This window comes from Gasterosteus aculeatus, chromosome 1 (assembly GCF_964276395.1).
Source record: "Gasterosteus aculeatus chromosome 1, fGasAcu3.hap1.1, whole genome shotgun sequence".
Lineage (NCBI taxonomy): Eukaryota > Metazoa > Chordata > Actinopteri > Perciformes > Gasterosteidae > Gasterosteus > Gasterosteus aculeatus.
Window position 1 is genome coordinate 7,746,126 of NC_135688.1, and position 23,155 is coordinate 7,769,280.

Genomic DNA, 23,155 nt, shown 5'->3' on the forward strand with positions numbered 1-23,155 from the left:
CTTGTTCTTCCAGTAAATCTGAACTACATCAATCTGCGTGAGAATTGATCAATTATTATTCGGCTATGATGAAAAACCCCTCCGCTGTGAATTATCGGCGGGTCAGACCCCCCCCCCCCCCCTTTACATCCCCGCATCCCTCCCTTCCTCTTTTCCCTCCCGGCAATGCATCCCCATCCCCCACACGGTGGCCGTCTCTTCGGGTGAAAGCTGTCTTCTCTGCGCCACTGGTCCGACGAAACGCTGCCGTAGCAGAGCCAGTCCGCACCGACCCGAGGCAGAGCAGACACACGGGAGACATCACCGCCGCGCACACAGGGGGAATCTTTTGTATTTGTTCGACCGAGTGGCTTTGGTAAGTCTCCACCGACGTTTGTAACGGAGGTGCAGGAATGTCCATGTGTTGACTAGCTAGTTTTTCGAGGGTTCTTTTTTTTTTTTCTTCCTCCTCCGTTTCCCTTCAATTGTCCTCCGCCGTTGCCACGGTTGGGGGGGAACTAGCGGGCGATGCTAAACGGTGCTAAACGAGCTAAAATTGCGGAGTCCGACTGATAATAACGTTATATGTCGTGTCAGTTCTAACGGGTTTTTATTTATTTATCGTGAGCGGTTTGAGCCCAGGCGGCACCGACAGCCGCTATCGTACCGGTAGAGTCCGGTCTGACTCGTTTCATTGTCGTCGGCTAGTCTCTACTCGGCTAGCTGGCTAATTAGCCGTTTGAGCAGCGCGTGCCGAGGGATGCAAGGATGCTACTGTTTTTTTTAGGCTAGCTAAGCTAACCTTCCTAATACGTGAGACCCGCGGGGATTCCCGAACGCCGTGCCTTTTTTAGCAATGCTTCAATAGCCAAATGCTAACGGTGGCTAATCTGGTGATAATTGGCAAGATGGCATCTCGGAGTTGTTATCTAGAAATCGGTAGATTTTCAAAATGGTGTCTTAAGCTTGTTTGAGTGTGACCCTTTTTTTGGTCCAGCCGTGGCTGTTTTGACGTTGCTTGCTAACGTTATCTCAGGAATGCCGTCTGCTGCCATGCTCTGATGGACATGACGGTAGTTATCTATTAAATACAAACGCCTGGACGGTTGCTAACCTCTAGGTTACAACCACTAATATGTAAAATAAAGAATGTGTTACTAACTTGCCTTTCATGGAGTTCAGGGGCTGCGTCTGTTCTGTTGGAACATTGTTTCAAATAAGTAATAGCGTCTACACGTATTGTCAATTTTAATGGGTCACACATAATCTGCGCACTTCATCCTAGGTTCATAATAAACATGAGGTTCCTGATCGAGTTTGAGTTGAAGACCTCTGTTACTGTTGGAAGAAGTCCTGGAAATGCAGAAACTAATAATTATTGCTGACCAGTCATTTTTTTGATTAACAATTAACTTTGCATTCAGAATACGGTGTAAAAGGTCAGTACGATTCTTCAAAATACACAATGGCCTCTTCAAATCATTTTCAACTCTATTGAAGGACATTTATTCAGAGAAAAGCAGCCTGTACTCGGTTAAAGTTTGGCCGTCTTTACTCTGTAAAGAACTCAAAATGTGTGTCACTTCATTGTCTTATGATCAACTAATCATTCTGCCCTAGCAGAGATCCAGCTGGAACGTTTGTTCTCCTTGACACAGAATACAAAAACCAAAAAGAGCCTCTCATGGTTCCAAAGAGACAGGATTACACAAAAAGCTTAAGGCGTGTTTTCTTCTCCCTTATGACTATTCTTATCAGTGAAATGAATCCACTTCTTAATCATCCCTTATTTTTTTTTGGGGGGGGGGGGTAGCGCCTTAGTCATTGACTGCTAATCCAGTTCTATAGAAAGGGTTGGCCCCTCACCGGAAAGACACAGTTTAAGCTATCTGTGTTCAGTTCAAAGGGATATTCTGTAGGGGCACACGGCTCCATGTACGGTAGACATTTATTTTCTTTTTGTTATGTTACCTGAATGTAAAAATGTAGCCGGAATAAATACAAAACACGCAAATTACAAGCCTGCGCCAACTCCTTTCAAGACTAGTGAAGTCAGAATTGCATCCCCCTGATGACAAAGAAATATCAAATGCAGGGACAATGGTCATCCTTGAGAAATGCATTCAGAAATTGCAGTATACAGATGGATTTCAAACTATTGTTGCAGTGGACATAAACCGGAGCTTCGGCGAGTCCTGTCTGCCGTGATGGAGGACAGGGTGGTAATTGTGGGTTTCGGCATGCGTTCGGCGTAGTCTGGCTGTGAATGGTGGGCTGCACAATGCAACCGTAAAACTGTCAGACTGTATAAAGCCGGAGTCATTTAATGCTGCGACAGTCAGTGGTTCTAAAAAGAGACATCTTTTTTGGCCCTTTGGTCCCTTGTGGTTTGAACCACTTAACGAGTTTATCATCAGTGAACAAGATGCTCACAGACGGCACCTTCCAGAGTCCCGTCCCCGGGGTCCAGTTTACAGTGCCGTGACAAGAGGATCAGCATAAGAAACAACGAAGAGCAGATTTCAGATGTGGTTGGTTTGCCTGTAAAGTCAGGGATGTTTGACAGTACGGTTGTCACGTTTGAATACGCCTAAATTATATATTTTTTGTTTTGTTCATATCAATCAAATTACTCACTTCAACTTAATAAATAATCATATTCATCATCTTTAAATGTCTAATTTTGTTATTAATGTTTTAAAAACAGGAAAATACCCACATTTGAAAGGGCAAAAGTTATTTTTCTTTAATATTGACTGAAATGATCAATTAGCAATTCACTATCTGTTGTCTAATTGATGAGTATACAAGCCATTGTATTTCTAAATAATGACAATGTTTCATTGTTATCCACAGAGGTTATCGACCAGCATTGATACATAATTGTGTGTGTGTGTGTGTGCACGGTGGCAAGTAAAACATGGAAAACTTAAGGAGGAGGACAAGGATAAAAGGTTGAACTGATCCCTAGAGGTTAAGTTGTAATGCATTCCATGTCAATCTCAGTGAGGGGTGGAGGGTCTGCCACTGTGTACACAGGTTACCTGTAGTTTCATTACTGATCCCTACAGTCAGGATCAATAGTTTTTATTCATGCGGTAGTTCCATGTATCTATTTATACCAGAGGGGGAAAGACTGAATAGCTCAATTAAAAGAAGAAATGTATTCCTTAAATCGGCTGTAAAAAAGTAAACCCATTGTGTAAAGTGACGCAATCGCCATGTTTGTAAAGAAAAATACATTTGGCTGACCTTCCGTCGAGTTTGTAAGTAAGACGTTGGCATCAACGGCACCTCATTTTGTCTGAAGCGGTCGGTTTGAGTGCAGGCCCGTCTCTTTAAGGCCCCTTTCAAAACGCCCCGTCTGTTCCGATTGGCCGCCTAAAACAGGCCCCACCCACTTTCATACAGAGCCGACCATGTTTCGGTCCTCCACATCTGCTTTAAATCCATCTAAGCACAGCTGACTAAGTTTAGCTGCAATTCTGCAGCGATTAGCACCACAGTAACTGCTTCTAAACCTAAAAGCTTACAGTGCCTGAGGAGCAATCTGATAGAAGTCACAGTGTTACGGGCCGACGGTTGTAGAAGCAGAGCGGGGGATCCGTTTAATCTTAACTGGTAGTTGAGCCATCTTTGCTTCATGTTCCATAAAGCCGCTTTCAGGACATATTTTTATACATCCACATGACGTTTAACTGGTGGCCGTAGTTGATTTGAGTTGAATTTAAGGTGTGTGTGTGTGTGTGTGTCTGCAAGAAGGGACTTTTAGTCTTTGCCATTTTTGAAATTGAACATCCCACCCGTGAGCAAATGTGAACTTCTCACCCAGCAGCTCGTTGTTTTCTTATTACCGCAAAAAGCCCGGTGCACCAGCGCCCTCCCTTTTCCTAATAGTGTAGAATAGTTTACACTGTGTCGAGGATACTTGAATAACTGCTACCATGGAGGCAATCAGCGAGGGTTAATTCCCTCGCAGCCCAATTGTGGAGAGAAAAAACACGTCAGCTTGGGGCCTTGAGTTTCTGCAGTCGGATATTCAGGCGCATCAGTTGTGTAGCACGGCCGTAGACTTTGCAGTGCTATTGATCCAATCCCCCATTCGCTTTGAGAACTCATTGAGTCGATTACCTGATGCATTCTTTATAATATACTTAGACCAAATTTAATTCATTCATAATAAAGAACAAATTGTCGTTGAGGCAAACATTGTCACGGTAACACTGTTGACGATTTTATATTTCTTTGTGCATTGTGAACTCACATTTTGTTACAACCAGTATCGTATCCAAATGTTGATTTGACGATACCTTTTTTAAAAATTTTTAAATGTGGGCTTCTCCCTAAATGTGCGCTGTGCCAAGACTACAGCGAGTGTAGAAATCTCTATAAATGGATAATGTTTATGGGTATTTATTTCATGGCAACATTTTTATTTCCAGTGGGCTTTCCCAATAATCCAGAGATGCAGACCCACGCGGTGTGTGACTGATGAGATGATTTTGGAAAGGAGGATGAAATGGGAGGAAGCCGGCACAGAGGGAAGGGGAGATGCTGTCCCAAAGAGCACAGGGCTGTCCTAGATTAGAAATAGCCCGGGGCTGCTTGGAGGTTCTTGCTGGAGGGCAAGTCTGATTGTGTTCGGGGGGGGGGGGTTCTGACTCCATGAGACTGCCTTTGAGGACTGCAGCAAGATGGATTTGGTCCCCGACTTGATAATGGATGTCAGCTCCGACTGTGATGGCAGCTACTATTAGCTGGTCCGTCCCTCGGGTCTGTGTTTTGTCGAATTGCACGCTATAGTTATGATTGCTGCTACTTCAAAAGCCATGCAAACCTGCATGAATGCACTGTTTTCTATAAATATGAATTTCAAAGAGAAAATATTACAATATTAAACCAAGTTGCTTTGAGAGGCTTTAATGCATCTCTGTGGTTGTTTTCCAGTGGTGTACAGTAGGGCTGCAATCACTTTTACCATCAATAACATGCCTTCTATATTCTTGATTCATCTTTTAGTCGATAAAATGTCAGGAGAAAATAACTCCAGGGTGATATCTAAAATGGCAGGTTTTGTCCAAAGGTTTTCAGTAGACAAAGAAAACACTCATTTTCAGCTTTAGAGTGCAGCGAACCGATAAGATAATACGCTACTGGGAAAAAAAGAAAGACGCTGCCTGCGTTGCATATTCAATGTATGACTCAATATGGAGGTTGATATTTTCAGTATGACTGGTTCCCAACCCCCAAACATTAAATAATTACTATAATAATGAACCGCATCACATTCGGACAAATATAAATCATGGGACAATAAACTGCTGTTTCCTTTTCATATAACCCAAGTGAGATGCCGCCTTCTCTGGGATTAAAAAAAGAAGAAGCCGTTCAGCTCCATTCTCTCCCGGGCCGAAGCGTGAGGACGCCCACCGGTTTTGATTTGTTGCTTTAAAGAGTAGATGCCTGGTGAGGTATTATGTGGGAGGACTGAGTAGGTGTGGGGGTTGTGTTGTATTGTACATGTTCTCCAGGAAGGGAAGCTCTTTGTGTGTGTTTGAGTAAGTGAGCGAAAGGTTTATTCTTTCACAATCCTCCTCCCTCATTATTACCTCCAGTGCCCCCCTATTCCCCCTCAGGCTGCAGGAATCTCCCTTAAAGGAGTGCAACCACGGTTATTGTTCTGCAACGTACACATACATTTTATATTAACATACACAAATGTAAATGCGTGGGCTTGATCTGAAACGAGGCACCCGCCTGTCAAATGACTGAACATTTGAAGATGCAGGCGAGGGCGAGCCGTGCTCCTGTGCAAAGGCCTCCAGGCTATAGTGTGCGAGTTCAACACAAATGAGGTCCCACTAATGGGGTTTAAGCTTAACAAAGTCCTGGAAAGTAACTGGTTAACCGGCACGGAGCTGGAAGGTCTTTTTTAATAATGTCAGTGTGTGTGTGAGTTTGTGTGCCACAATGGAGCGCGAGTTCCTGACACACTTGGATGATTATTGATGCCGCAGTTTGGCTTAGCAGACACGATCAGTCGGTCGACGGAATTAGGAAACTATTGTGTTTATCGTTCCGTTGCTTCAGAAGAAAAAAATGATATTTGCCACTTTTTGTGCGGATTTGTTTTTAAAAACATTTTTTTTTATGTACGATTGTGACATTAATATGTTTGGGTTGCTTGATAGGATAATGAACAATGGTCTGTTTCTATTGTGAAATAAATAAATCTTCTCCTTTTCAGTGATATCCCTTTTATGTCCTCACGAAGAATAAATGAATTAACCAAGATGCAAAGAAATCTTTTGTTTTCTTTGGGCCTTTTTATGCAATAATGTAGCTCAACCAAGTAATAGAGAAGGCTCAATCGCGTTAGGTTAAGATGGAAACATTTTTCAATGATCTAGTGCTCCAAGATGACTCACTCTCAGTGTCAAAGGTATTTTAAACAATTTTTTATATGGTTGAATGTTTTCGTGGCCTTGAGACCTGAGATGACACATCTAATTACTGTTGAATTCGCTGTTGAAGTTTGAATAAAATGTGCCCTTTTAACATTTGGACAATGCTTGAGCGATGAGCACTAAACAAATCCAGGACACACAGCAAACAACATCCACTGGACAGTTTTCACCAGATGTTCGTCTGCAGTGCAGCAGCTTCACTTTTCAGTGCAAATCCAATTTTTCTCTGTTGCAGTGTCATGGATACACCAGCAGCTTGGTGAGGGGGGAAAAAATGAAGTGAGATCCAATTCATTTCACGTCGTGGATGGAAGACCGTTACAAGGCCAGGCATGTGGGAGCGTGGTCTCTGGTTTAAAGGAGTCAAAGTGCACAGTGGAGAGACAAAAAAAAGGTTTCACGTCACATGTAGTTTGATCCCCTGCAGCCTTCAGCCCGATGGAGGAATGTTACACAGCGGCGAAGCTGAAGGCTGCTGCGTTTGCATCCGGGGGAGAGCAAGGCCCATTAATCCGTTCTGACAAAATGAAGCCAGTGCGTGCCTGGTGAATTGTGGTGTAGCCGTACCAACTGCTTTTGATTAGTTAGTCATCGGCGGCTGCTGGCGAGACGGAGGATCTTTTACCTGCAGCGCTGCGGCTTCTTCGTGCTGGCTGCTTTACACCGACTCGAACGGCCCCGCAGGTTTAATGCATTTTAATCCACGTGCCGTACCTTTTTTGTATAATATCAAGTCTTTAGAAGCTTGTTCCCTGTAGCGTAGCAGCATATTGACAAATGAAGGGTTATGGGGAATCAGGATTGGGAAAGTGTGGTTGATGTAGATTAATTAGAAAAAAAAGCATGCATGATTAAAGCAAGCAATCATGATTTGAAGCCATTTTGTCTGACTGCAGTGTGGACGGTACGATTCACAGAGCGGCAGTTTGTTCCTCTCTTTAAAGTAAGAATTATAGAACAACTAAATCTGGCTTCATTGTGAGCAACCAAACCCTCGCCTCTGAATACCCAGCATCAGTTACTGTTTGCTGGATGTGATGTTTTCAGGAAACTTTCTTTTTCTAATGAATTATGCCTTAAGCACTACAGATGCTCACATCATGGAGATGTGTACACGTCTTCTTGCCCTCTACGCTGTTCAACAGGGCCTCTTTTATAGTGATGCTCTGGAGAATTGTCTTTTACAATCGTACGTGTGTGTGTGTGTGTGTGTGTGTATATATATATATATATATATATATATATATATATATATATATATATATATATATTCGTGATCTCTGGCACACAAGGTCTTCTGGAGAGAGAGGCTTTTTTTTCTTTTTTTTCTAAGGAGAGCCTGAAGCTCCTTCACAACCCCCCTATAAACAAAGAGAGTTGTGTACAGACACTCTCACTCATCACATGAATTTCTGCCTTCATCTACTCCTCAAAAACCTTAATCAGATTCATTGTGGGGGCCCTCTTGTTTGCACCCATTCACATGCGCGCGCGCACACACACACACACACACACGCACGTCTTTCTCTACTCAGGCACAGTAATTGGTTAATGTTTTTGCCGCACTAGACCTCAGGGTTAGCTTAGCCACCTGCTTGTGTGTTAATGGCCTTTGTTACCTCCCTCTACACTTAGCCGCACAATGCAACTCGGCTCACTTTAAAAACAAGCAGATTAAGCTCTTAAACTTTGATGTGGTGATGTTTTTGGATAATTGCCTGTTGAAATGAAAGAGGCGATGGATTAACAGGTTAGCATTTGTGGGTTCAGTGAAACAACTGGGATGGTTTGTAATGAATTCTGACCCACCGTACACGTACACACACACACACACACACACACACACAGGGTTTGGACGACATTCTGGGAATATCAGGCATTGTGATTTTTAAGTAATCAAGTGAAATAGATTTTTCTTTTATGTTGCAGTGTGGTACATTTGAAATAATCTTGCATCTGATGGTGCAGAGACTGATGGAATGATGATGTGGAGAAATCCAATGATACATTAAATGAAAAGGACTGAAGCAGCAGTGTTGTCTCAGAGGGAGAAATGAAATCCTAGGAGATCCGTTCGATTAATTACAACGTGCAGCGACGCATTCGCTGAAATCTTTTGCTGGCAGATATTTTTCACAGATATCATTTTCACTCACAAACACACAGGTTCTTGTTGCTGATCACTAGGTTAACAACCTTGCAGGGGCGAATGGATCGGCCGACGGGGAGGTAGTAGCAAGTAAGCTCTCTGTCTACCAGCATGTCGAGGAGTAACTTGTGCGCAACGAGGAGCCGACGATTGTAGATTGTAGTCTTGATAAATTCTTTGATAATTTATTTGGATCTATGCATACCTGTACATCTAAAGAATTTGTGCCATCCATGTGATTGTGCTCTCGCTCAGCTGCAGAGTGCCTCCTGGCGTTTTGGAGCACTGAGATGCTGTCGATTGATGCCGTTTGGCATCGCTACGGTTACTGTGTACGCGCGGGAATCGCAGCGGTGAAGCTATAATCACCTGAAGGATTGGTCAACTGGCCATGAAGCACGAACCCAGGGCGGGTCGGTCCAGATTGTGAGTCTTTTTGGTACAATCCCATGAACCCACAGGACAAATAATTGGACAAACTAGTGATGAGTCTGCAAATGAGGAATGGGCGACGTGCTGTGTGGAGAGAGCTTGCCGCCACATACTTCGTACATTCTAGTCCGTAGGAAAACGGACAGAGCCGGCCGGTTGCCCTGCCAATATGTACAAGCTCCCATCTCTGTCAGAAAAAGAAACCAATCAACACAAACTGGAAACATACGGCTCACGCATACACACCTTCCCTTTTTTAATTTGTTGCTCAGTTTTTCCGCTTTGTGTTTGTGGCTCCGGATCATGCTTACTCACCGCTCGGTGCAGGACTCCGGCCCTTTTCTACTATCTTTTGTTCTCCGCCACTTGCCCACTCACTGGGTGTGTTGTGCCGTTTTTTTCATTTGGCTGTCTTAATGTTGGCTTTGCTGCTCGTATTGTATGTTGTGTACAGCACGTCACACACACAATCATCCTGGACATGCACGCATCATACAGGATAAACACACAGAGGGGCAGCAGTGCTGGATACAAAGACAGCTGACGGTGTGAGGGATTTCAAGATGGAAGCGAGCACAACCTATTTCTCACAACGTACATAACATTACATTTATTGTTTTTCTTTTTTAGCACAGTTGTGCATATCAGTGGCAGAAGACCAGGCGGGCACGATGAAGGACTCAAACGCACATAAATCACTGTCTTCCCTGCTGCGTCACTAACCATTTGCTGTGGCACCAGTGCTTGCTTCTTCTTTCTTTTCTTTTTTTAGCTATTTTTTTTTCCCTTTTCCTGTGTTCGTTGTAATCATGACCTCTCGCTGTTTTAATTTCAGATTTGCATATCCACTCCCACTCCTTCCTCATTTGCATACAGCAAGAATGGCGAGCGGGCATCCCACAGACAAATTCAGTTTCATGTATCAACCAGACACGCACAAGAGGTACGGGGCACGCATGCACACACACTCACACACACACATGTATACAATTTGCCATGCCCATGTTTCTCCATGGCCAGGTAAGTTCGGAGACCTTCAGGTATTTTCATCTACATTAGGGAGAAAGATGCCTTTTTAATGGGAGATGCGGGATGAATGGCTATGATACTGGTCACCTTCGCCCCGACCACTGCCAGTCCCGTACATGTTCAATGGCCACTTTTGCGCACAATCCGGCTGTGGAAACCAGTCTGTCAGAGTTCGGCCCGCCTTGTTAGGCGCAGTAGTAAAAAATGAGGTAGATGTGCAACATTTGTACTTAATGCCGCACATCAAACCAAACCCTTATTTTCAGCGGACCCATGCGTGCGTGTGCCTCATTTATTCCCAAAGCCTTTGTTTTTTTTACATATGCTGAGCCTACTTGACGGTGAGATATCACCGGGCTTAATCTATCAATCATCATGAATTTTTGTTGCATGCTGGGAAAATCCTTCAGCTGGATGACGCCTTAAGAATCAGTTTGGGGTTCATGTGCGTGGTGAGCGTGTGCGTGTGCTTGATGATCGGAACAATTTTCTTTCCAATTTACACGGCTTACGTCTCTCTCTCTCTCTCTCTCTCTCTCCTCCTCCATTTTCCTTCTTTCTTCTCTCCTCCCCCACTGCCCCCCGCCACACTATTTCTCTTTCTCAGTAAGAACAGGTTAGCTTCAGCTATGAATCCCGTCTACAGCCCAGTTCAGCCTGGCACCCCGTATGGAAACCCTAAGAACATGGCCTTCACAGGTGAGACTAACACACACGTTTATTAATGAACCATCAGTAACAAATATAAGAGATGTGTTTGTGAGCATCGCAGGGAGAAGAGAATAAATATTGGGCCTGTAGCAGCATCCTTGTAGTAAAAACCTGTTCGGAGCCATTTATTCCCAAATAACTGGTATAAACTTCTCTTCAAACATTCGGTTATGGGCCTTTTTAATAATATAATTATTTGGCTCCCCAAGCTCATTTAATGTCTGATGCGTTCAGGGGTAGCGTTAATAAAAGGAAAGCCCGCTGTCACAGAACTGTTACAGGTGAACGTAACGTTGGGAATTGAATTGATTTGTGATGAGTTTTCTGCCTCGAGGCCTAATCTTTCTAGAGCGACTCGGGACGCATTTAGGAATGGATTTTTAAAGAATAGATTGCTTTCATAAAATGGAAAAAGTATTTAAGCTGTTGATTTAAAGTTAAAAGGAAGGTAATAGGTGATAGTTTGAAAGAGTGCAATCAAGTTAAATATGTCATTAACACCCAGTGCAGAGGAGTAGTGTGAGCCTGGACCATGACCTCAACGCGTCGACGGTCACACCGTCTCCGTGCCGTTAGCGATGAACACAATGACGAGATGCAGTCAAACCATTCCTAACAAATATACGCTGTTGGCAGAAGAAACAATGTGACAGAGAGGAACAGCTCAATGTTTCACATGGAGGAAACCGTGTGGTCAACATGGAAATGAGACCAAGTCAGAGAAGCACATTGACGCTCGTGACATCTTTCTAACGTGATGCAGAAGCATGGAGCTGGGCTCATTTGGCTGCTCCATTGTGTCATTGTGGTTCCCTTCTCTCCAGCGTTTCTTTGTGCATCAGTAGGCTGCAGGAATGATGTGTGTTCCGATGTTTCATTCACCAAGTTTCACACCCATTTAATGGTGTTTGTGGTGCGTTCGGGTGCTTGTGTAGCTTCCAGTTGTGGGCTTCCACGTGAAGACACATGAATGTGACAGTCCGACGAGCAACGTGTTTTTCAGGATTTTTTTTCCTGTGAGCTTGGGTTAGTAAGCAGTCCTCCTTGTGTGTATCCATTGATGCGGGAACCCTGGACACAAACTCTATAGACTCAATAAAAAGGTGCATGAAAGTCCATTTGCCTATATTGAAATCTTACTGATAGTAAACGGTCTCTAATGAATGTAAGGAAATGAGCCCCACATAACTTTCTGAGACCAGCAGGCTTCAACAGAGAAGAGAAAGGGGGAATTGTTTTGGTTGTTGTGGTTTAGATATTGAAGGGGTAATTGTCAGTTTCCTTAACGAAATTAATCTCAGGAATAAACGTATTAGCCGCTGGCTGCTAGATGTATATTTGCATCTAGATGTAGCATTTTGTTTTTTGGATTAGTTTTGCTTGTGAACTAGGTTGTGAGATGTTTTATTAACTCCAGTCATAATGTCTGAAGTAAAATACTATTTAATTTGTGAGGTAAGGATGCTACGTTAGCCAGCTGTTTCACTAGAGATAAGCAGCCAGGTACAAATAAAAGCAAAGATGATCTATACATGTACGGACCCCTGGTCATAAACCCCCCTCCCTTTATTTATTTTTGAAGCAAGAAACCTAAACATTTGTTTGTCTCCTCCACCCCCCCCATATTCATCAGCACGTAATATCCCGTCTGTTGTTGTATAATTTAATGATGGTTCTGAATCAATGCACATGACCAATTAATTTCACCATTCAGACATTCTGTCTCTTGAACGATGCACCACTGCGTAACGCCGCCAATTAGAAAAAACGAAATGAAAGGCTGTTTATATTTTTTAAGTGGACATATCCCCATTGTTGGGCACTTATTGAACGTGTTGTCTGCTAGTTATGCGTGTTGACTATTGACGTGGCCAGCCAATCGTTTAAGCACTTACAGTGGCATTATGGAGATTTAAAAACCCTGTGGTCAAAAAGCCACATTTTATTTCTGTAATCTATAATAAAAACATTAATTTGGGCTGAGCACAGGCCGATTAACCGCCACAACCCTGGGCTGCGGCGCACACTGATGCAGATATTTATCACATTACATCTGACTGGCCCACCCTGCAGCAGCCAGAGCTGGATTTAGCACCCGGCCTCAAGGCTGCGGAACCGACTCTGTGAGATCGACTGCCAATAATAGCGAGCAGCACTTCACTCTCTTACCGTCTCTCTCCTCTCTCCCTCCCTCTTTGTCTCGCTCGCTTCCAACTCACACTTTTTTCTTTTCTTTTCTTTATTTCTTTCTTTTTACCAGCGAAAGCGGGCCAAAATCTGCTTTGCTCGACATGTAATTGATGACACAAAAGAGAGAGTGTGTGCGTGTGCGCCCCCCTCGCACGTGTCTGCCTGCATTACTAATGTGTTCTTGAATGTGTCTCCTCCCACGCCATATTGGCAGGTGTGTCTAGTCTGTATGTAAGATGCATTCAGCCAACTGTGTTATTGGTGCAGACATTTTTTTTTTTTTTTTTAATGAGCGCCATCTGTGCACATCTTGTTCTAAACCAAATACTGTCGTGTGTGTGTGTGTGTGTGTGTGTGTGTGTGTGTGTGTGTGTGTGTGTGTGTGTGTGTGTGTGTGTGTGTGTGTGTGTGTGTGTGTGTGTGTGTGTGTGTGTGTGTGTGTGTGTGTGTGTGTGTGTGTGTGTGTGTGTGAGAGATATGTCCGATATGGTTTGTGACATCTCCTCTGTGATGTTCTTCAGGCTATCCAGGAGGGTATCCTGCCACGGCTCCCACCTATACACCCAACCTCTATCAAACAGGCAGTCCTGGGTATCCACCAGGTGAGCCCCAATACAAACGCACATCTTTTAAGCACTTCTTTTGTATTTAACAATGTAATATCAGTACCCTGCACATTTTGAGTGATAATTAGTGGGTTTTTATTGTTTTTTATTTTTTGAAGGGAAAAACCATAAATTAGCCACAAAGCTGGGAGAGAGTGTGAGGAAGTTTTATGATACGGTTGTCACAAAGACACTGGTACGTGCAGAGCATGGCACGGCGTTGTGTTCGGCCTGTACATAAACGATACTGTTGCCTATTGGTCCCTTTGTTATTTGCACAATACAAAAATGTAAAAAATGCACAGCAAGGTTAAACATGTTGAAACATGGGGAAAAGAATCTTGCAATGTTAACAAACGTGCGAACAGAGCCAGAAAGCCACCAGGGGTATTATTTCACCCCCATTGAGGATTAAACATCACATTTCATTGCCACAGTCGTCTTTGCAGACTTGGCCGTGTCATGCTGGTGGTGGTCACGGATCATTCGGTTCACACTGGAAAGCAGTTCAGTAAAGTGTTAATATTCCATTTTTCAATCTATGTTTAAAGTCTGGGAAAACTTTCGCTTTTTAAATTTGACATATCTTTCCATTGCCGACCCACAGAGCTGATTTCCTTTTTTTTTTTCTTGTGATTTCATTGTTTATGTGAACCAAAAATGTATAAATTTACTACTATAAAACACTATGCTTTAGAATACGTTTCACGGTGGAATGTTTTGAGCAGAGGAGGCGGTGTTAGAGCGACGCAGGGGGCGGTTCTAATGATGTGAAGGCGGACCGGACTAAGTGGTGATCTCAGCCTGACGACGGTGAAGGGAAGCGAGCCGCCAACAGCTGCCAGGAGCCGTATAGCAGCACATGCGTGCTCTGTTGGTGTCTGGTCCCCGAGGCAGATGGGAACGACAGTTGTCTCGATGCTCTCCTCATATGGGCCGCCTGCATGGATATATTAGTTTGGTATAGTGCGCCGGGGTGCTGAACTGTTCACCCTACACACGCCGAGCGAGTCCAATAGCATCTCACTGGGGCTTGTGTGTTAAGTGAAACCTCGATTAGGTAGTGACTTCAATTGGCAAATAGTGTTTTGGTAGTCGATAACTGGATAACTAGCGGGTGAGAGTCGGTATGATTTTGTATTCAAACGTTAAAACAAGGTTTTCCTGCTCCTGCAAGAGATTTATGGGACTACAGATAAATCCTCCCTGCCCCTTTTTGTGTGTAGAGTGTCCTGGGAGCATTTTCTTTTCTCTTTTGGAGGTTATTAAAATTTGCATTCAAAAATAGATGGGATGTATGTTGCTGAGGAGAAAGGACGGGTGAGATGATGAGACGGTTAAGGGACTTCTGGTATAATAAGAGTCTGAATAAAAATACATTTTAGTGTATGAATTCCTCTACTTTGGTCAACAAAAGACACGTTTTTTCTGAAGGGAGGGAAATAGATACTCAAATGTTTTCTAGTATTCTCCTGAATATTAAGTATCTCACCAGGGCAGGGTGTGTTTATAGATTTCATCTGGGCTGCGTTTGAACCTCGTCCCCTCCCCCAGTTTGCGTTTTACAAAATATCAAGTATAAATTGGTAGACCGCACGCAGCTTCCTTCCAACAAAAGAACCTAGATGTGTTTTTTTTGTTGCATACATACCACATAACTGCACATTTTATTCTGTGTTCTGCAGGGCTCAATGTTCGGGCAAATGAGTGTTTAGCTCTTGTGTCCAGACAAACATCCCCTTCCAGACAAGCCAGCTACGCTCCGATTTAAAAGCATTTCTTGGACAATGTCTTTATTTCTCATGACCATTGAATAGTGAACCGTTTTCCATCAGCAGGGTGTAATTGTCACACACACACACACACACACACACCATTGTCCTCTAGTGTGTGTGTGAGAGAGAGGGTATGTGTGCGCGCACACACACACATTCAGACATCCATAGAAGCAGCATCTCTTTGTTCCCTTGTCCTTGTGTGAGAGGAGGGCTTTCATAAGCTCCTCAGCAGCAACTAGCTAGTAGCATGTTTGACCTTCATGCTCCTCCAAGTGGCGGCTGGGCAGTACTGCACCCTGCAGAGCCCAGGTGACAGCAGACATCAATGCAGTGGTCTGAGTCAGATGCCTTCACTGTCCTACAGTAGCCTTTGGATGCAGTGTCAAAAGAGTAGCGTTCAATGGGGGCTTTGGCTAAATCGCGTGTGACTGACGCTGGCAGGCTGCTGTGCTGTATATTATCCGGTAAGAGGTGTTTCTATTGCCTACAGTAGTATTGCAAACTACGGGACTGTAGTACTACTACAGTCTTGTAGTATGCAGCAATACCATCTCGGAATATTGGTAAATGTATGGCTTTTATATCATACCAAATCCTTGGCTGCATTGTTTTGAGACTTGAGACCCATTTACAAGACTGCACCAGTCCCCCATCTGGTGGATTATTAAGGAAATGCAAAAGAGAACCTCTAAATAGGGCTGCAACTTATGATTGGACAAAACTATTATGATGAATTTTAAACCAAACAGCAACCGTTTGATCCCTACATTCAGAGTGATACAGGATTTTTTCAAGATGTTTTGGTTTGATTCAATATTAACTCATTTAACTATATATTAACTAATTTAAATTTAACACAAGCCAAAGGTTTGGACACACTTTCCCACTGAATTGAATGAGAAAATCCTTCCAAACGTTTGACCAGTACTCTGTTATTAAATCTTTCTTTCTTTTTTCCTTGTGGGCCTTTTTTTAGGATACACTTCGGCAGGCACCCCGTACAAAGTGCCCCCCACTCAGTCAAATGGGGCGCCCCCTCCCTACACTCCCACTCCCACCCCATACCCAACAGCCATGTACCCTATCCGCAGTGCCTACCCTCAGCAGAACCTATACGCACAGGTAAGGAGTGCAGAAGCAGTTGGATGTCTTTGCTCTCTGTGTTTTGCTTGTTCCCTTATAACCCGTTTTATTTGTCATACACAAATGCAGCAGACCCTAGGCTTCACCAACCATTTCCTGTGTCCGTCCCGACAGGGCGCGTACTACACCCAGCCAGTGTATGCGGCTCAGCCCCATGTGATCCATCACACCACTGTGGTGCAGCCTAACAGCATCCCCTCCACGGCCCTATACCCGGCCCCCGTCCCGGTAAACGCTCCTCGCAACAACGGCATGGCTGCCATGGGGATGGTAGCCGGGACAACCATGGCCATGAGTGCAGGTGAGACCCGGGCCACCGAGACCCCGAAATATACCAAAATAAATTCTAGAAATAATCTAAAATGGGTCGTCACAGGCAACAAGAATAAAAAATGAGTCGTTAATGGTGTTGCTTACTTCCTGTAGGGACCCTGCTGACAACGCCCCAGCACGCCCAGATTGGAGGACACCCGGTTACCGTGCCAACCTACAGGCCCCAAGGGACACCTGGGTACAGCTACGTACCGCCTCACTGGTAGAGCCCATCCATCATGTAAGTAAACCCCCCCCACACCTCCTCCTCCTTTCCAGGTTCTGAGGCAGCCTTAGAATTAATCACCATGGTGTACTTCTGCTCTTCTTTCCCACCAGATCTGGAGTCCACCATCGTATGCAACTGCTCAAATCTTACACGGGCTCCCAATGGTAACCATGGGAACCCAGCACCTGTCTGCAAGAACAAAACTAAAGTGCAACAGCCACTTTACTATTATTGTTATTGTTAGTATGCGACATTCTCTAACGTTTTTACAAAAGCTGCTTTTATTTTTCTCTGTTCATTTGCCAACCAGTCATTACCTTATTTTCTACGGTTATTTTTTTATTTTATCCAATTTTCTTTTCTTCTTTTTTTTTTAATGTGTCTGTCATTGGAACTCCAGAAGGAAACTTGACCAATCACGGGTGTCAGTTGCTCCTGTTTCTGTGTTGTGCTGGTATGTGTGGTCCTTCCTGCTGCTGCTTCTCGGTTGGCTGGAATATATTGGGCACTTATTCCTCATCACCATCTCCTTCAGTCACTACAAAGACTTATTGACTTATGCTGCCAAAGTTTTAACAGCTAGATTTCAGCACAGGGTTTTAACATTATGAGCAATTTAATTTTCTGGGTTATTTAAGTTTTATTTTTAATATTTTATTTTTTTTCCTTTTTTGTTTTTCTTTTTCGGGTTTTAATCTCAGCCGTCTTCCGGCGCGTTGCTGTCCGTCCGGCAGTAGTCAGTTCATCATCCCTGTCGTTCTATTGCCATCTAAGTGCTATGAGCAGAGCGCTTACTGGCCGGTACCCATCCTGCTGCGTGTCCCACTGGTTCCCCATTCGCATTACTTCGTGCTACGTACAATGCAGGCTAGTATGTTGTGACACTTATCGGAATCTTAACCTTAGCGTAGGTCAATGCGTTTTAGTGGGAATATTCATAATGGCTGTGCCAACGGCGCGAGTGGTCATGCTCACTTTCTCTCCCTCACACACACACACACACACACACACACACACACACACACACAGGGGCTCCTGTGGTGCGTTGGAAAAACACCGGAGTGGCACTTACTGCACAAAACCTTGTTACTGATCCACACACACACACACACACACACTCGCATAGAGGGATTTCTAGTGGTGAGCATGGCAGACAGCAGATAAGGAGTTTAAAGGGATTGCGTTTGCGCAGAGAGAGAGGAGAGCGAGACGAGACGGGGCGATCGGACATCGCGGAAGGAGGAGGAGATCTCACGGTCGGGTCGGTTTCATTTCAAGGTACAAAACATTTGAGTTTGTGACGTCTCACCTGCAAGAGACGGCACGAGCACTCTGCCACTTTGCACTACTTGTGTTGTACCTTGATTCCCCGCTGCGATCTCATCGCCTCCTCGTCACCTCCCTCCCTCGCTCCCTTCCTCCAGGCAAGGACTTAGTAACCAAACACTCAACGAATGGAAACCCAGACTCTCGAGCCCACAGTTAAAACTGGACCGGTCACATACATGGGTGCCGATAGATGAGAGTCCAGTCCACGTGTCCATTCCAACAAATGACACGTCGTTGTGCACCACGCTTAGGAACACATCGTGGCCAATGGGAGGGAGCGCCGCCGTGCGTCTGGGTGAACATTTTAACTTAGTGGGAATAGCAGGTGAACAGGTGCTGGTTTAAGTGGTCGTGTCTACAACAGTGAAAACAATGGAGGATACTTTAGCAGAGAGTGCAGAGCCGCCATGACGTCACTCTGCTTTCAGTCCAGTTGACTTTTTGGACTTTATTGAAAGGATGAATCCATATGTTCACTATCTTTTTGTCTGTTTCTGGAAAGAACGCACATCTGCTTTTACTGACTGAATTTTAAACTTAATTCTCCACTTAAAAAATAAATGAGGTAAAAAAAGAAAAAAATCCAGCATAACCTCCCGGGTCATTAGATTAGTATAATATTCGAGACATGGAACACATGCAGCCATTTTCTCTTGCCTTTTCATTCTCATACACATAAAGGCACTTGTGTTCACCGGCAGTACGATGACCCGTCTCAACACTACAAACACACCAAGTAGTAGTGGTTTAATATTCTGGTGATTCTTAGGTAATAAAAGATGTTATTATTTCTTTCAGGATCTAAACATTAAAAAAATGACTTCATGATCGGTATACTACAGATTTGTATAACAAAAGCATTTACTGTGCGGGTATATAGGTCAAGTGGTTTGATATTGCAATAAAACGAGAGGGAACCCCTCCAACTGTTAACACACAGTAATTATCAGCTTTTTGAATGGATTTTTTTATGCTTATCATTGTAATCTTTAACTATGGATTACGGGCTCTGTATGCAGCCTCCATTCAATAATTATTACAATTACTGCTAAGACGTGAAGTAGAACATATCAAGAATTTGAGTATTGAATAACTTTGAGGAAATATTGCACAACAGAAGACAAAAAAAAGACTTGATGACTATAACTTAATGTTAAGTAACAGGTACCTAGGCTTTGTAGTGCTGGAGGGAGGAAGAAGCAATTTATATTGTAATGAAAAATAAAACAATAAGGTTGAATATTTGAGGTATTCTTAGTCCAGATGTTTGTACACTAGTAGGTTAACTTAAGAAAATATTGCATAAAGCCGCTGTCGGATGAAAACATCAATCTTTGAGACTGATTTCTGGAAACGATTCTTCGGTGTTGAACAAAGTGGTCAGACATTCTTGGGTCATAACGTTTTCCCACCACATAAGAGCCTTTTACGCTTGAATTCAAGCCAGTTGATTTGAAACTAATCTGGAGAGTGTTTTCATGCGACAGCAGTGATGTTCCTCATCATAAGGATTTATTTAACCAACCACTACTTCAGTCAGTATTTCTCAGTTAAGTCTTATGGGTTTAATTTTTCTTCTTCTTTCACTCTGGTCACTTGAGCGTAATGAGTATGCATAATATTCAGGTGTATTTCACTATAGCATTGGATCTCTTAAGTTTAAAAAGAACCTGCAGTGTATTTGTACAGCCAGTGGTACAGTAATGTATTTCTAGCTAAGCATGGTTGCATCAGTGTGGCAGCTACTGTTTGTGCTTTTAATATATATAAATATATACACATATTTTTACCTCCTCTGCATCTCTGTCCTCCTACATACCGGTCGCTGAGGAAGGGAGTATGTTACGTCGAGGTCCGGCAACAAACTTGTGGCAATTCTCGTCACCAAAACGCCACTTTTTTTTTTTTTTAACTGTTGCCGAAATTTACCAACCTTGAGAGAGCCCCCACCCCCTCCCTCCCCCCACCCTCCGATGCTTCTGGAGGTCGCAGAGATGTAAGGAACCATGGATGAAAACCCTCGGCCTCCACGCCCCTTTTGTGCCGTGCCATATTTTCCCGAAAGTACATATTAGTTTCTCCTCCTAAGTGACTGGTGAACTCTTGAGTCCTTGTTATGTCTCGCTTCCTGTGAATCTGTGTTTTCCTATTACTGTCCCCTCCCTCACATTGTTGTTGGTGCGTATTCCCACGATTATCTTTCTTGCTGTGTCCTCTGTTGACCCTATTTTCACTTCAGATGCCATTCTGCATCCCTCCGACCGTTTAAACACTTTTTGTTTCATCCCGGGATGCAAAATGATGTCGGATCACATGTCCTGCTCCACCTCTCGCTCCTTTAACACGCTGCTCTGTGTTCTTGGTCTTCATGCGCTGCCAGTCTGACCTTTGCCACCCTCACCAACTCGTCTCGGTCACAACTTTTCCCCTTTTTTGTTGTCATTTTTTTTTTTTTTCAGTAATTGGAAAATCTCCACTGAGCCTTTTTAAACACTAGATGTCGCCTGTGACAGTCTGTAAGTGGCATCACCGGTTCAAGGCTTTGAGCCAAAGCGTCAAACGAATCATTTCTGGGTGTCGTTTCCATCTAAGAAGCACAATTGGACGACATATTTTGAGCACTGAGATCTATTCATTTTCTAAATTCCGATATTTTCTTTTAAAAACACCCTTTTTAAACCTCACAGGGTTTTTCTCCATGATGTTTATTTTACTTCGGTGGAGTTTTCTTTTCTTGGACTGTGGACCAACGCTCTTAAACTGTAACTCTTTTTAAAGGGGGGGCTCCGGAGAGAGGCTCAGGCCCACCGAGCATCGGGACGGTCGAAGTAAGGCCGCTTCTTCATTTCACCTCATTCCTTGCCTCTCGTTATATCCAATTTGCACTTAAGTGAAAATGAACAGTCGGACACTCTGATGTGTTGGGGGGAGGGGGAGCGGTGTGCAAAGAAATCTCAATCATGGGTCTTTTATCGTCTTTCGGTTTTCCTCTGTCAGCTTTGACATTTGTAACCCTTGAAAGGCCTCCAGCCTTCATCGCACCGTTCCTCCTGCTCCTCTTCCTCTACGTTTTGCCCTGCAGTGGCTCAGTCTTACTTACTTTCACAAGTATAAATGAAAACTCTACTATCCCAGTGAATAGTGGGCTCTTAAATGTCTTTGGTGTTCTGCTGCAGCTTTTCAATCATAATTTGTCATATCTCGTTGTTTAATTTGACACTAATTGTGATGCAAAAAGTGGAAATTCCTTGTCTTCCAAAAAAAAATAAAACATACTTGTACGCCCCCTCCCGACCCCCCCAGCTCCCCCTCCCGGAACGAGTGTTAGGAACAACCCCATCTTTGGAAGTTTTAGTTTGGTACCCAGTTTGCACATGCTATGGTATATCTGTTACCGTACGGTTGTGTTTGAAACTGAAGCCCAACGTGTGTTCAGCGTTGAGAGAAGTGAACTGTATGTTAGCTATTTGGTCCAGAGTGACGGACCAGCGTCAGGCTTGTGATATGAAGTGTAAATCTGTTTTCAATTTTTTCTTTTTTTTTCTTTCTTTTTTTTATGATTTCTTTTCTTTTTTTTGTTTTGTTTTTAAAGATCAGTTAGTGATCTAGTACTATAACTAAGCCAAGTTTGTAATTGTATATTTACTGTAAAATGTAGAACATTGAATAACTATTAAAATTTTCCTATAAAAGGAACAGCGGTTTGTTTGGTCTTCTTCCTTTAAAATCTGGTAACGGATGTTTTTACAGTCACCCGCCGTTAAATAAATGTTTACTCTGTTTTAATGTGAAATAACGTGTCAGTCTCAAAGTCTAACTAGTTTATTTTGTAGTGACGGAAGTGACTGGCCAAGAACGTGTTCCATGGAAGTGAAACGAATACAGTAATGAAAGTCCGAGGCTGCACCTTGACACAGAACTCTTACTCGCCAAAAGGGGCGTGGCACTTTCAGATGAAAGCGAAACGTTGCCCTTCAATGGGATTCATACATATTCCCCTCCAAGAGTAAAACTCATAAAATTGAGATTTGTCAACCTCCAAACGTGCAAAAAGAACTGAAGTCTGGCAAAGTGTTAGAAACAGGAAACTAGAATAGCGTCATAGATGGTTATTAGTTCATAGTTTGGGACAAGATTATTTTACTTGCAATTAAATTTAAGCAGTTGAGATTGCAAGTGTTACGTTACTTTTCCCTTTGACACACTTTAATGTGTCACCCCCCACCTCCCCCCCTCCCTTGTGTAAGGATACGGCGTTGAAATAGAAGAAGCACGAAGCAGCATTTCCTTTGTGACTGAAAAAACAAGACATTCACTCTTTCACTTCTCCCTTCATCCATGAGCAGATATCCGACTGGGTTGAGCAACAGCAAACACCACTCCTCCAGATGAACGCAGTCCTGAACAAACACTGACACACACCTACCCACCCAACACACACAACTCATGCGTTTATCACTGACGATTAATTGATTTCTGGTTGTGACGCCGGCCGAAAAAATACGTCCTGCCAACAGTAATCTGTCTATAAATATATAGAACAGTTGTGGACGCTTCAAGAAGTATTTTCCAATCGTATAACTGAGAAATTTGAGTTGCAGCGCTAGTTGTGCGTCTTCAGTCTGTTTAACTAGTGGTATCTGGTTTACTCCCTACTCCATCTCTCTCACACACACACACACACACACACACACACACACACACGCATGTGCATGCAGGCAACCGGAGCTTTAATCAACTACACAACCGGATGAATCCATCAAAGTGATAACTAATGAACCTCTACAGCCGCAGTGCTCAAT

At 43.5% G+C, this 23,155-nt stretch overlaps 1 protein-coding gene across 10 annotated transcripts; it reads left to right on the plus strand.

Annotated features, from left to right (window-relative positions):
* Nucleotides 1-123: 123 nt before the first annotated feature.
* fam168a (family with sequence similarity 168 member A) lies at nt 124-22,049 on the plus strand. 10 transcript variants are annotated; one of them, XM_040191835.2, is made up of 8 exons: nt 124-355; nt 9,863-9,970; nt 10,664-10,755; nt 13,479-13,559; nt 16,317-16,462; nt 16,598-16,784; nt 16,910-17,036; nt 17,135-22,049. In XM_040191835.2, the coding sequence occupies exons 2-7, from the start codon at nt 9,909-9,911 to the stop codon at nt 17,020-17,022; spliced, it is 681 nt and encodes a 226-aa protein (XP_040047769.1). In that variant the 5' UTR covers nt 124-355; nt 9,863-9,908; the 3' UTR covers nt 17,023-17,036; nt 17,135-22,049. The 10 variants fall into 10 exon arrangements, with proteins under 10 accessions (XP_040047769.1, XP_040047752.1, XP_077961123.1 ...); XM_078104997.1 differs by having other exon boundaries at nt 176-355; nt 16,553-16,784; XM_078104993.1 differs by having other exon boundaries at nt 180-355; nt 13,479-13,558; nt 16,304-16,462; nt 16,553-16,784.
* The last annotated feature ends 1,106 nt before the right edge of the window (nt 22,050-23,155 follow it).